The 15,546-nt window shown below is 39.8% G+C and overlaps 2 protein-coding genes across 2 annotated transcripts in view; one reads left to right on the top strand and one right to left on the bottom strand.

Annotated features, from left to right (window-relative positions):
- plekhm3 (pleckstrin homology domain containing M3) overlaps positions 1-3,957 on the bottom strand; it is a 43,204-nt gene extending 39,247 nt beyond the window's left edge. Inside the window, exon 1 of the mRNA XM_022741113.1 lies at positions 3,316-3,957. Coding sequence (XP_022596834.1) covers positions 3,316-3,838 — 523 coding nt within the window. The 5' untranslated portion in view covers positions 3,839-3,957. The remainder of the gene's footprint in view (positions 1-3,315) is intronic.
- An 8,634-nt stretch (positions 3,958-12,591) lies between these two features.
- On the top strand, positions 12,592-15,488 carry dnajc15 (DnaJ heat shock protein family (Hsp40) member C15). The gene is made up of 6 exons (XM_022740559.1): positions 12,592-12,716; positions 13,418-13,469; positions 13,716-13,789; positions 14,144-14,220; positions 14,320-14,390; positions 14,613-15,488. The coding sequence occupies exons 1-6, from the start codon at positions 12,609-12,611 to the stop codon at positions 14,681-14,683; spliced, it is 453 nt and encodes a 150-aa protein (XP_022596280.1). The 5' UTR covers positions 12,592-12,608; the 3' UTR covers positions 14,684-15,488.
- The last annotated feature ends 58 nt before the right edge of the window (positions 15,489-15,546 follow it).

Below are 15,546 nucleotides of genomic sequence, written 5' to 3'. Positions count from 1 at the left end.
CTCTACCACTGTTGACTGCTTCAGAGCCAGTTATATTCCTTCAGTCTGTAAGGGTCCAAATTAATATTGTCATATGAATCCCATCACAGACTGTCCTATCACTTCGTCATCTCTGCTGTGACTACTGACTGACTGACTGACTGACTGACTGACTGACTGACTGACTGACTGACTGACTGACTGACTGAAGTCACCAATCTGCTAGCTTAAACGCTGGGACAGAAAAAGGTAAACTCTTTGAGATAGCTCTGGCTTTGAGCCTTTGGGCCCAGGGCAATGATTTTTGATCCCATGCACTATAAATCAAAATGTGATTGGTTAATTCACCTGCCACTTTCTAAAGAAACACATGCGCCCATCAGGACAGTAACCCTTTCATTTCTGAAGCAAACTTGATGGAAAATGAGGCTAAAATTCAAATTAGAAGAGAATAATTATTAAATGAAAGAAATTAAATATAACATTTAAAATTCTGATTAATTTGGCTTTCTCTGAAGGCCTAGAAGGTTGTGAGTTTCCAGATGATTTAATCAAATATATAAATAAGTTTATGCTCCTCCTCAACTGTCAAAGACTAACCAACTAAAAAAAAAAGTTGTCGGAAACCACCTTCATATGTATATGTGGTTTGTCCAGTTTTTGCATGTTTCAGTCCATCTTCAGGTTTGTCCCAAGCTTATCTTTCATAATCAGAGAAAATTCTACTGCGTTTAATTATTGTACTGAGCCAGAGGCAACAACACAGAGACAGACCTGTGGAAAAATAAGTGAAACAACTGGACCTGCTTTGGATGACTAAAAATTACTCAAGATGAGACTTTACTGTATGCACAAGCTCTGTGTACACACGGCCACTTCACACACACACACACACACACACGCACACACACACAAACCCACACAAGCAGCCAGTGTGTGTTGTTTGGCAAACATTCATACTGTTAGTCAGGGCACATGTCTACTGGTTATTTGCAGATAATAAACAAAGACCAAAGAAACATCAGTGGTCAAACTTGCTTGAATACATTGAGAATAATATTTGTTGCACATTGTATCTGAACGTTGTATTAGACAGTTATTTAGCTCACTGGGTTACCAGTGTTGGGTTCCCACAATACCACATTTTCAGGCCAGCACAAGACTCTTGGAAAAGATAACTGTTTCTCTATGCATTCCTGCTGAACTACCAGTCTGCACCCCTGCAGCTGGGAAGTCTGACAGGCCAGAGCTACTCAAGCTTTTTGTGTGTCATACAATCTGAAACTATCAATTGTTCAGTCTTTAAAACGTCAGAAAATAATGAAAAATGCCACAATCACCAGAGCACAAGGTGACATCTTCAAATAGTTTTTTACTGTCGACTTAGACAATTAATTATTTATCAAAATGGTTTGATTAGTGTTTTGTGGTTGATTGATTTAAATAACTGCTTCAGCAAAAGTAGCATCAGTGAATGTAAAATTGTATTTTTTTTTAAATTCTTCCATATACTCTCATTTGGAAAAGAGTTTGCGTACCAATAGATTCACTGTTAACGTTTGGCGTCTGGTGTATTAAATCCTGTTCATAATGCAACTTAGTGAGCTCCTTAGTTGGTTTTTTTTTTTTGCTTTTTCAGTTTGATTAACAGGTGCATCATTTCACATTTAAAGCTGCCAACAAAACTGTTGCATAAACCTTGAATTTTAATGAAAATAAAATTACTTGCTACTAAACATGCAACCACAATAGACCTATTATTTATAAAAATCATAATATATAAATCAGATTAATGCAGCCCACAGAGTTCTTCAATAAATACTGTTTGGTTTTATATACACATTCTGTACATGATAATAATCATCATCATTTCCATTTGCCATCTAAACATCCCCAGCTGTCACTAATGGAAAGGCAAACAGGCCACTTTCTTCGGTGTGAATGAAGAGACATAGCGAGGCCGAGCCAAATCACTCTGCCTTCTGCTTATTACCATCCTTTTCCTACTTCTCTCCTTTCAATACACATCCAGCCAAACTAAATAACCTGATGCCTTTTCACACATATGCTAATACTAAATAATCCTGCCAGTGTTAGGAGCCGGGTAATTGGGTTGCCTCTTCTCTCGCCTCATTTGAGTCCATTTGCTGACAGGATTACAGGCTATTATCCCTCAGGATCCCTTAGGATCTCCTTAGGCCTTCAGATGGCCAAAACACACAAACAAATGGTGTGTGTGTGTGCGTGTGTGTGTGTGAGTGTGTGTGTGTGTGTGTGTGTGTGTGTGTGTGTGTGTGTGTGTGTGTGTGTGTTTTCAGCTCTCTGCCTGAATACTGACTATCATAGCACAGCTGTGTCATTTCAAGTTATCATCATCTTCTGTCATTATTGCTTTCTCTGAGGATGCTTCAACATAAGTACAGCATACGCCCCGATCTGCAGCACAAATAGTCCAGGACTTCTTTCCTCCAAAAGCCTCTCAAAGGCTGAGAAAAGCTTTCCAGTGAATGGACAGTTGATCAGAGCGTTGCAGCAAGGAGGAGGTGTACATATTCCTGACAGGTAGGGGCCGGCCCTTTTGGCTTGAATTAGGAATACTTCAGGTTTAATGAGTTTGTCACCTGAGGACATGGCGTCATGTTTAATGAGTCAAAGCAACAACAGCTCTCCACACCATAAACGCCCAGTTAGGAAAGAGTCTGTTCACCCAAGATGATACAACACATTTTCCCACTTCTCTTTAGTGCCAGTTTTGCAGAAAGTCGTATTTTCATCTAAAGGTTTTGATGTGTCTGCCGCTGAGACTTCTGCCACGGTGGTTATGTTTGTTTGTGGTGCCCACAGCAGTGAAATATTGCACTTGAAAAATTCAGAAACTGTGACCCAGCTACTCTAGATAATCCAGGAGAGGTCATCACACAACACATCAGAACACATCAGTCTCATTTTACTACCACAGGCTTCCGATGTGTGTGTCAATATGTTTTATACCTGAGTGGATCTGACGGCATCAGAGTGTACTCTGTATGGCTCTGATCACATGGTATGTCATGACAGCCAGAGGAGAAGATATTTCAGGATATCAGTGCTAAATTACAACTTTTTTGGACCAGTGAAGACCAGAGATGTAACAGTGACAAGTTTTCAGTTTTCTTACCTTTAACATCAAATACTTTTCAATAGGGAAAGAGAATGTGGATAAAATCTTATATCATGGTATATGTCATTTTATATTGCAACATAAATATGTGTCGTGATATGATACATTTCTTGATTCAATCAAAAAAAACCACTCAGTCAAGGTATTCTTTCACATTCATGTGTATGTGTACTCACCCTCTTGCTGGTGGTTGAGGATCATGTTCTTCAGGGTGTTGCAGTCCACTGTGGGCAGTCCGTTGTCAGTGTAGGCAGACGGCCGGTAGTTGACGTCAGATCTGGACCGGTTGTGTCCCTTCTTGAAGGCTGAGTTGGACGAGGAGTTGGCGGTGTTGTTGGTGCACTCCTTGGTGTGGGCTGCCAGGTCGTTGGTGGAGCGCGCCCGGCTTCTCTTGCCGTGCCTCAAGCCCATCCCCAGACCCAACACGCTGAAGTTGTCGGCCCACGCCAGGCCCAAGGGCCCGACTTCTGGCTGCTCTCCCGCCAGTAGGCTCCATACACCGCTGGAGCTCAGCTTCCCCAGCGCAGCACTGGACACTTCCTGCAGCTGCTTCGGCTGCCTGGGAGGCTGGACGTTCCCTGTTTGAGCCTGGCTCGGACCTTGGCCTTGTATCCCATCCATGCAGTGGATAAAGTCCTCTGTGGCCTCCAAGGCTGGGCTGATATCACCCACCATGTCAAGCTGCTCAAGACCCTCCATGGCTGGGTCTTCCCCTGAGCTGTAAATCTCACAACTAGATAGTTTTCCAAAATGGCCGCAAAAACCCTGTTAGCAGCATGCACATGTCCGACAAAGCAAACTAGCTGTCAGCTGGACAAATACAAGTGTCTAAGGAATGCTGACAAGCTAAGAAGGGGTGAAGAAGATCCGAGCAGTCTGCAGGCTTCACAAACTGATATCTGAAGCCAAGTCCTGCTCCTCGCCTCGAGATAGGGCCCTCGTCCAGGGTTAGTCTTCCTTTTCAATGATGTGTGTCTACCTCAAGGGAGAAAGCTACTGCGGCTTGATGCCAGAGGTAAACAAGACTGGCAGCAGCTTGAGAGTCTCCAAATCGAGCCAACTTGGACGGCAAAAGGATACTTAGCCAGATACACACACTTCGGGCTACAAAAACAGTGAAATCCCTCTGCTCTGTCTGAGATGTTCAGGGAGCGGAGACAAATTCTGGAGGATGTGAAGCCAAAACTGACTGTCAGCTTTATTAGTGGCACTCTTTTGGCCTGTCAGGTGGCTGTGAGGTCATCGGATGGACACTGTTTGTGGCTTGGCTGTAACAAAGGGAAGAGAGAATGAGGAAATAGTAAAGAGGAAGCATTCTGAAATAAACACAAAGAATGGAAACACAGCTGATAGAAAAACATACTGTGATTAATTTATACATAAAACCAGCTCATGCTCCAAGTGTTTCCTTAAATCTGTGCTAAGAGTTGGACAGTACGGTTTTGAAGCCTCAAGTTTAACAAGTTTAAGCATCGAACCACCTACCCACCTGCAGCATCTTCCTCACACTGACACTGCAGCTTCACAGGTTCTTCCGCAGCGAATAGAAATGATCATCCTCCCTCACATGTCCTGATGAAATAATACTTGACTTCCTCCTCTGCTGCTTATCACTGGACTGGGCAGGCAGAGAGGAAACAGGCCTGGGTGGGGTTCCCATCCATCTGCTTGACCGCCTGTCTCTTCTGATTCTCTCTACTCCTCTGTCTCTGTCTCTCCCTCACTCTCTCTCTCTCTCTCTCTGTATCTCTTTCTTTCTCATTTGTGCTCTCTCCTCCTCATTGATTTTCCTCTCTTCTAAAGCGCAGCCTCTTTTACTTTTCTCCACATATCAATTATTTAAAGGCCATTACATCACTGAAATTGAATTTCTCGTCAGGTGGCCAACATATTGAATACTTACAATTTATCATGTTAATAAAAAAAACAGGATATTAACGCAGATATGACAGTGATTTTAATGCCCTTTATGGGTTTTATTTGGGGATTTATTAGCTTACACTGCATGCATTAAGCTTACCACACAAAAGCACACAATCGACTGCGGCATAGCGCCAAGGCATTTTGTGCCTGTAAACAGTACCAACATTACAATGAAGCAGCTGAGACACTCAAATGAATTTTGTTGAGAATCAATTTCTATTTAAAAGTCATTTTTTACTTTCATGTAAAATTATATTTCCCATTCATTTCCATTAGATGATAAACAAACAAAATTGAGGAAAAAAGTGACAATAAAATAAAAACTTCACTGCACCCGAGATGACATATTGTTCATATTTACTCTGACATCATCTGCCGGCAGATACAGCTCTGAACTCACTGAGCATCGTCATCGAGTAAGTTACTCATCGATCTTCCCACTAAACTCCTGTTGACTCACTCATGCTGTCAGGCCAATACAGCCAACATTAGCTGGGACGGATATAGTTTGATCAGTGATGAGGTAAACTCAAAGCATGAATCCATTCTCTCTTCAAATGATGATTTTTGAAAATATGACTAAAAAATGACCTGGACACTGGTCATCACAAGGAAAACCGCCAAATCACTGGACTCGACAAATCAGATCGTGTCCAATAAATACTTAGCGTAAGTTCCACTTCCGCCACTGTTGCATAAATCTATACATTGCATTGGTTACACATAATTTAGCCTGAGTGACAATCAGACTGAACTGCCATTTGATCACTTTCTTATTTGAACGTTGTTTACTACAGAACTGCATCCATCACGCTGTACAATCACAGCGGCGTCTGATCAGCCCAAAAATCTATTCTGTATCATGACAACGAGCCCAAACATACAGCCACAGAGTCGTAAAGAACTATCTTCAGAGACCAGAAGAACAAAGAGTCCTGCAACAGTCGGTCTGGGCCCCACAGAGCCCTGATCTCAACATCATGGAGTCAGTCTGGGATCACATGAAAAGACAGACGACACTGAGACGGACTAACTCCCCAGAAGAACCGTGACAAGCTCTCCAAGATGCTTTTAACAGCCTACCTGCCCAGTGCCTTAAAAAACAATGCACAAGTGTACCAAGGAGAACTATGTAAATATGTATGTAATCTGTACACTGTTTTATGTATTTACTAAGCTGTATGCACATTAACTGACACCAAACTCATATTTTATTTTACTGTTTTAAAGCACTGAAATCGTGTAGATGTTTTTTTTTATGTTTTTACAGCTGGAATGACAAATTTGAACTTCAACACAAAATGTGATGAGAACTTTTTAAACAGAAAGTGGATAGCTCATATGGAGACTCTGAATACATCACTGGTCCTGAGCTCTGACGCGGATTATCTGTTTATAATGTCTTTAAATCCTTAAACAAATACACCATGATAATAATGAAGCTAGCGGCAATTTAGAAATGAAAAACAACCGCATTCAAGCCTCGGCACTGTTGTGTGTGTGTTTGTCTCTGCTCCAATATCTATAAACACATAGTCAGCATCTCAGCAGTAAACAGTGACAGAGGTGAAGCCACGGTCAGCCTGCTGGTTAGCCACATCAACCTCTGCTAAGTGCTACCTGGCTGATAGACCCGGTTTATCACGACACACACACCGTGTATACATGTATAAAATCGGTGAACTGTCCCCACAGCTGGCCGAACAAGGCCTGTTTTCATCCCCAGCTAATGTGAAGTGAGCCGGGGCTAGTCAGCTAGCAGCTAACGCTAGCATCTCTCCATCCTCGAATAATGTCATTTCAACAAAAGATAAAACCGGTCGCTCGCTCAAATTAAAACCACGTATCCGTGGATCTGGGCCGGATTTGTCTTGTGGTGAAACTGGTGCCGTGCACAAGCTGTAAAACATAAATCGAGACTCACCTTACTGTGTTTACCATTATGTCATTTGATAGTCCAGCACCGATAAAGTCCTCCGAATGAAACTGAGGCTTCATGATAAAGGTTCCGTGTAACACATAAAACACAATGTTGTTTACTTACAATATGCACCAGTGGTGGAGAGTACTTAGATCTTTTACTCATGTAAAAACAGAAATACTATAATATTATAATACTTTCAAATAAAAGTAAAGTTACAAAAGTATTTGCATCAAGATATACTGAAAGTACCAAAAGTAGAAGCATTAATTAAGCAGAAAGTCCCATTTTAGATCATATATATTGTAGTATTTGAAATTATTGGAAGATTTTGATGATTAAGTTATACATCGCCATAATGTGCAGCTTAAGGTGGGGCTAATTTTAATTACTTTATATACTGCTGAGCAGCTTGTCAATACAGTCTTATCTAACCTTAGCCTTTAATAATAAATCATAATGTATTTGATCAAATACATATTTTGGAGTAAAAAGTATATAATAGCCTATATAGAAGTACAAGTACCTCAAAATTATACTTATACTACCAGCTCAACAGCATTCATCACCATTGTTTCATTCAGCTCATGACTATATTAAATGTAATTTTCATTATTCTTATTACGCATCAAGCCAATTTTGTTATAGGATTTATGCACAGGGCATCTCCATTATTTTCATTATCATGAAATGGGATAATGAAAAAAATCCCTACTATTTTAGCCTCACAAAGAAAGGTTGTGGTTTACGTCTGCCCCAACACATTCGACAGAAGAATCCTACCAAGATGGCAAGAGGACATGAGAGTGGAGGACAAAGCAGAGGTGGAGAATAGTTTCTCCCTAATGGGCTGCTTGAAGCTGCCCCAGCACCTAAAGTGTCAGTCCAACAGACAGAAACATCATTCAAGAAGGACCCTGTAATCTCCTGTTGTTCCAACAACAGCTAAATTGATATGTGGGGCCAATAAAGGACTTTGAAAGGATGTTAAAAACGTGTATCTGTAAATCAACAGACATTTGACTGTTATCACAGATATGCAGTGATATTAATTTGATCTGTATTAGCTCTGTTTGCAGGTGTAGCTGACTTTAAGAAAACATCTGCATGGTCCTTTTTGTAATGCTGTTTGAGGCCTGTTTCCACCTAGTTGTTGAATAGTGTGAAAGGGAAAGTAGTTATCCACAGACTCTTTCTGAATTCCACAGACAAGCCAATTGTGTTTTTGTCTATATAAAGGCTTGAACAAGGCAGGATTGCTCATTATGCAAAGAGGACAAGTGCCCCAAGACTTTCACGGAAACCAAAGGACAAGGTAAAAATTATTTTGCAATTTTGTTTGTTTAAATGCAAACAAATACACAAAAAAACAAACAAAAGAATAAAAATGTTTAGGGACTGAAGTAATTTCTACTTTTTTTTCACATAATCTCAAGGCCCTGTCAAATCTAGCTTTAATTTGTTTAATTGCTCAGTAGGCATAATTTTGATATTCTGCTTAATTCAACAGGCATCCACAGGACATGATGAACGTCCCTGCTAACTAGGGCTGCAGATGAAACGTCAGACCAATTAACCATCAGTAACTTCAGTCATGGCCCTGTGTTTACGAATATTAGGCAGTCCTGTCATAAAAATCTGCGCCAAATCAATTACTTGGTGACTGAACTCAAGTAATATCGATGAAGGTAATTTACGGCCAGAATATTTGAAAGAAAAAAATAACAAACCGTGAATTTAAAAAGAACTCGTAAATAAGAAAATTAAACTGTAAACAAGAACACTGAACTGAGAATGAACGAAGTGAACCATGACCAGATTTGTGCCAAAATATCAACAATCATTCAAATTGGTTATATATTTACAAATATAACAGGGCCCTGGAAAATGAAATCATTTAATTAATACTTTTACACACTTTTTTTTTTTTAACTTTGTTCCATGATAAATGATCAATTCTGTTTCACAAACACACACAAACAAAATACAAAATACTCTCAGGAGAATAAGGCAAAAATATCATTATCTGGATGTTTTGTCAGGAAGAGAGTAAATTTGAGTAGTCCAAATATAAGCCCCAATTACTTATTATCAGTAGGTCTAATCCAAGAAATATCATTATTGGCTTTCAAAGGCCCATTTGAGAAAACCCCAGATGGACCCCCTTCTCCTCATCTTTTCTCTGAGTGCTCTTTGTCTAAATAGTTCTGCACAGTGGAGGCGAGGAGGGTCAGGTCGCCCCAATGGGTTCTACTATGTTACTTTGTCTGTAGCATTGTTGCACAATAATGGTCCTACATGTCTCAGATATAAAGTGGTAGATCCTGGTGATCTTCTGATGTTTCTCTTCCTTTTTTTTCAGAATTTGTTATGTTTGGAAACATGTTTTGCAAAAGCAAAAAAAAACAACAAAAAAAACAGGAGGAGGAGGAACATCTTATTCCAGTATTAACATGCTTTCTGTTCAACACAAAATTTCTTAATGGACACATAATTTTCTGTTTTTAGAAACATTTTTGCTTATTGGAGAAAATTTGCTACGTTTTGGCCCTTTTACTTGCTATTTCCATGTAGCTTTTGTAATTTGTTTGGTCATAATTTTACATATAAAAGGCATGAATAGAAGTCCAGATTTTAGTGGTTCAGACTAAGTCACTGTCTTTGTAGCAGTGTAGCTACATCTGAGCTTTAGAAATCCTTTCAGGCTAAGTGCCTTTGCCTGGATATAGGGATTGATGCAACAAATAAGCATCAGCTTTAGGAATAAGGCCATCTCTGCCCATGAGGATCCATCATTTTCTATCAAACAGCAATCTCACAGCTCCCTTCCCTTGACTCATGCACTCAGCTATTTCTCTGTCCTGTCAGTCTTGCCTATTTCCTGCTTTATTTTGATCATACCATCTTCTAGTGATGACTAAATTATGATTAGATTTAAGGATGTGCAGTGCTTTCATCTGTCTAGTGTGTTGTTTAATACTGCTCCCCCTAACCCCTCTCGAACCGCCACCCCGACCCCCGAACACACACACAACACAATAGCCGTCTACCTCGACTCACTCACCCGCTATTGAAGAACAGAGTGGCTGCTTGGTCCCCATGGAAACATTGCACGTGTATGTGTGTGCTCAGTAAAATGTTTCTCCCTCACTGATTAACTTGGACAAGCACATACAAAAACACAGGCTATTTTTTTTTTTTTTTTTTTTACTTGCAATTAATCTGCTCTCCTCCAACGCAACTGCTGCATGTTGGTTATATGACCTGACAGGTTTCATAGGAGGAAACACTAACACAAGTAGCCTAAGTGGTATGCTATAGATGTCTATGAGGAAGAGTGCTGCTGTTGTTACTGCTTAAGAGAAAGCATTACTCCATGAAGCTTAATGCTCATTGTGCACCCCTTTATATATGTAAAAAATTGCCAACCCTCCTATTCTTACGATTTTATCAATGATAATCTCAGACTGTCACATAAATCAAAAGGCTTATCCTCTCTTCTCTCTTCCAAACGTCACACAGCCACTGCTTACCTGCAGTACAATCAGCCAGCCCTGTGAGGAGGCACATTTTGACCTGCCCTCTCCTCATGAAGACCCACTTACACAGACACAAACTTCACCTTCAACTCCTGCAGAACACAAGCAGAAGTTTTCGGTACTTTCACACAGGTGTATGAACGACAACTCCAAACATTCAGGTTAACAGTAAAGTCCCAAATTGGCTCAGCAGGTAGGTGAAGGAACAAAGCCACTGCTATGAAAAAAAAAACTGAGTTTTGTGCTAAAAAGCTACAGTTTACAGTAAGCCTGTCTTAACTCCTAGTCTTGCTTCATGAAACATTCAGAAATACAGTGAGTTTTGCTATATTATTGCGGCAGGTGACCATAAGAGGATGATGAAGAGATTCAGCTGTTGTCCTGTTTATTATAATGTTTTAGTGAGGAGGTGAGCTTCTAAAAGAAATATCTGAAAACACAGGTAGACTGCTGCTTGACATAAATACAGCAATTTCAGTTTGGACCAGAGCAGTGTGGACATGTGTGTGTGTGTGTATTTGGTGTCTATTGAGCAGCACAATACCAATCTGTGTGTGTGTGTGTGTGTGTGTGTGTGTGTGTGTGTGTGTGTGTGTGTGTTCAGCCTTGGCACCACACGTCTCATTCACACCTAATGATCGTAGGCTCTCACTGGCAGTCATCTCTCCTCCCAGACCAAATCCAATTACTGGGGACAATAGAAACCAGCTCCAGGCTCAAGACTCCATCAGCTCCTGTGCGCTCCTGCTCCCTGCTCTGAGACTCCTGCTGGACCCCTAATCATGTCGAGGGTCCACAAGGGCCACAGAGTACACCTGTACACCCACACACAACACACACACACACCACACACACACACACACACACACACACCACACACACACACACACACACACACACACACACACACACACACACACACACACACACACAGATACAAGTGCAAAGTGCAAACACAAATACAAATCAAGCACAAATGCAAACAAATAAAACTCACCAACATATGCAACAGTTGGCAAAAAGATAAGAGCATAATAAATACGAACATAAAATGCACAACTAAGCACCGATGAAGCGACAAGAAAACACAAAGCCTAATAACAACAACATAACAAAAGCAAATATAGATCATTAAAACAATCAAGCAAATAAACTCCAGCCACAAATAAAGCAAGGCAAGAATAAATACAAACACAATATACACAAAGACATGTAAACATGACACTGGATACTGCTAACTTCCAGTGCAACACACAAAATTCAATATTTATCAGTAAATATTGTTCACCAGAAGCCTTCCCTATTCTGTGCAAATACACAAACTCATTTTGTGGCACTTCATGTTTCACTTTTCAATAGCTCCATCTAGTGGCATTCATGTGAAATGGAACGTGTTTATTCAATTTGGACCAGAATAAATTCAGGAATCCTCTTAACAGAACTTTTAAAAATCACAGTGAATATTAGCTATAGACAAACAATCTCACCTCAAGGTTCAGTACTGGAGTTGTCAGCAAGGTTTGATTTTGAGCTTAATTTTTATGATCACATAGACAAAGATTTGCTCAGAACATGACAACTGGCCTCTAACATTGTTTTAGCAAGAGACAAAATTATTAGGTCTTCAAAAAGGGCACACAGATTTCTTTTCTTTCAAATTAAAATCGATTGTTTTCTCTTCTGTTTCAGATTCCAGGACACTTTTATTGTAGTTTTTATGACAGTCTAACGTCCAATGTGCTTAAGTTAGCAAACTGTGCCAAATTATGTAGACCCAAATTATATGTAGTAAGCCTGAAGCATTTGGGGCCCCAAGGGATCTGGGGTCTGTGGGCACCTTGGTAATCCAGCATTGGCGAACACATAGACGGGGATTTTTATTCAAAAATATTGATTAGAGTAGCTTAAAGATCACAAAATTGTCAACTCCAAATAGCAAGCGGTATAGTATTTATAGTATTTAACAATTTATCTCAGAATATGTAAACCCTCATTTTATTTTCTGACAGGAAGCGGCTTTAGCAGTTGAGTCTTATTTTGAAAGGTACAAGACGGATGAACTCTGGTGACGTAGCAGGGAGACAACATGGCGAGCGGCAGCGGAGTGACCATGGATGGAGGAGACATGATGCGATATGCTGAATACACTCCAAAAACAACGGCAAGGAGCGACGCAGAGATAGACAGACGGCTGGTGAGTATCTTTCGTCACCTTGAGGAGCTTTGTGGAGTCTGTCAAACTAAACCAAGATGGTTTTTACCTGCTAAAGTTTGTGTTAGGTAACCTCAATGACCGCTAATGTAACGGCCTGTCAATGCTCTTGCATCAGATGCATTAACAACTAGTGAATTTGTTGGGTGTTGATTTTGTCTCATTTCCTACAATATGCCGATACGTGTAAGCCTTCAGTACGTTTGTTTATTAAATCAGAACCGTTTAAACCACATGAGTCAGGTAAACCTCACCTGAACATTCATGGTAACTAGCTAGTCACAATTAGGTAATCTAAAGATTTATTGAGGTTTAAATCTAGTATAGTTTTAATGTATCTAACACCACACAATCTGACTAATTTAGATCATCAGTCTGACAATAAAGCCGTTTACAGAAATCTAATCTGCAACTATAGTGCAACTGTTTTGAAATAACAAAATCAGGGAGTTTAATAGTCACCGTCAAGGCCAGTCATTGACTCGTGGTTTTGGGTAGAGAGCCTTTGATTTAGCTTATTGAACATATGATCTATTAGACAGCGACAGAAACTGGCTTGCTGCTTTCTCAACAGTGAATCATACAGGACACACTAATGCTGCCACACAAATCTTCATCTAGCTGTGTTATATGACCCTCCTAACCCAGGGTGGTAACTGCTGGATGTTTTGTTTTGGTGACAGGGAGGAACTCTGATCGCAGTCGGTCTTGGTGTGGCTGCTGCAGGTTTTGCAGGTAAGAAAAGTTTGATGTAAGATCAGTAATTTGCCAAAATGATATTCTCTGGATATGCCTGTGTGGAAATCTTCTCCAGGTTTTCGTTTACCATCACTCAAATTGTTACTCTGCCTTCAAAAGTATTATTATTATTATTATTATTATACACTTTCTAAAGCAAGAGAAGTTTTCTTTACAGATTTGTTCCTGGTGCTCCCTTTTAATTTATGAATGTGTTTCATGTGTCTTGTGTTTGATTCTCAGGCCGCTATGCATTCCAGCTGTGGAAGCCTCTTGGACAAGTCTTCTCCGAAACTGTCAAGAAGATGCCCACATCAGTGAGTAATTTATTAACCTCCTATTAATCAGGGTCTACTGTGCAATTCATGTCCAGTCTTTTTCTAATAGATTTTCCATCTCACTTTTCAGTTGTTTGTTATATGGATAGATTGCAAATTTATCTGCACTTAAGATGCGTTTTTATTTTTTTGTAAGAGTTGTAGATGGCTTAAAGAAACACTTGAGATACCTTAAATTTAGATCTGCAGGGAAAAGCCTGGCATTGTTTCACATTTTATGACTTTAGGGGAAAAATACAAATTAACAAATATTAAATGTAATCCATTCCAAAGTTTTTAATTATCTTCAGACTGTTGATAATCAGTGCATTTAATGCTCTTCTGTCACCTTAGGCTTTCTCGTCGTATTACAAAGGAGGTTTTGAGCAGAAGATGTCCAAACGAGAGGCCAGCCTCATTCTTGGCATCAGGTAATAGAATGAGTTGTAGTAAATATTTTGTTTGTTTTACCTTTTCTCCGTGTGTGTTACTATTTATCACATGAATTTTTTTATTCATTTTATGTGCAGCCCAGTCAGCACTAAGGCCAAGGTACGTGATGCCCATCGAAGGATCATGGTCCTGAACCATCCAGATAAAGGTAAACTTCAACTGCTGCTTAACTAAGGACAGGTTTCCTTTTACCTCCGTTTACCTTTTCTATCTCTGACCCTCAAAATGACAAAGACAAAACTCAAATGTCAGATACACATGCTGAAATGTGCCAGAAATTGGGTGAGCATTCCTATGTATTAATGTTAAATGATGTCATATCAGACTAAAAGGTGTTTTTGTGTGTGTGTGTGTGTGTGTGTGTGTGCAGGTGGGTCACCGTATCTCGCTGCTAAGATCAATGAGGCCAAAGACCTTTTGGACAAGGACATCCGGCGATAACCTGCACTGTTCACAAACACTTTAAAGACTTCCATGACTTGGTGCATAATCGCAGCTCTGTTGTACTGCTCCATCAATAATGAAATCAACACCAGACCTGGACCTCCACTCCGGCTCCTGGAAGATGACAGAAAAATATATATCATGACAGTGTCCGTCTTTAGCTGGTTACATAACTTACCTCAAACTGTATTTGTCAGTCTTCAGAACATATAAACATGTATTTTCATGAGTAGGGAATGTTGTACGGTTGGCCTCTAGTGGTAACTGTTGTACAAAAAGAGGACAGTACTGCTGCTGGGTGTAACTTTTTGGAATGAGTATGCATATGTCAGCATGTAAGTTATTGCATAGTGATGTAATCTATTTAATTAGAATAATAAATTCTAATGTTTCCATGTTTAACAGTCACTACGGTCATGGTGAAAATAGATTTTTTTTTTTTTTTTTTTTTAAATACACTGTTTAAAAATAGAGTTGTGTGTTTCTATTAAAATGAGTGACTGGGGGAGAGAGAATGTCTCACTCTGTAAGATTTATTGGTATTTTAAACCTCAGTGTGATTTTAAAGTTACGCTTTTAAAATGTTAACAGTGAGGAGTGTTGCCTGCAGCAGCTGACTGACAGAGCAGGTCTTATGATTCAGGAGTCCTGTGTCTAACTTCTCTCAGACTGAGGAGCTAGTTTTAGCACTGAAAGGCTTTGAATTATTATTGGATAAAAAAAAAAACTTAGGAGTCTTAAAGTTAGGACTGATGCTTGTTATTTTCAGAAGTTTCTGCTTACTGAGTGAGTTTGGAGCTAATTTGGCCTTAGGATGTTTAATAAACATGTCTTCATCCTTGTTGCTGTGTCAATTGATG

Source organism: Seriola dumerili, unplaced genomic scaffold, assembly GCF_002260705.1.
Source record: "Seriola dumerili isolate Sdu_G_001 unplaced genomic scaffold, Sdu_1.0 BDQW01000052.1, whole genome shotgun sequence".
Lineage (NCBI taxonomy): Eukaryota > Metazoa > Chordata > Actinopteri > Carangiformes > Carangidae > Seriola > Seriola dumerili.
Note: the sequence above shows the minus strand (reverse complement) of the source record. Positions and strands in the feature narration are given on the sequence as shown.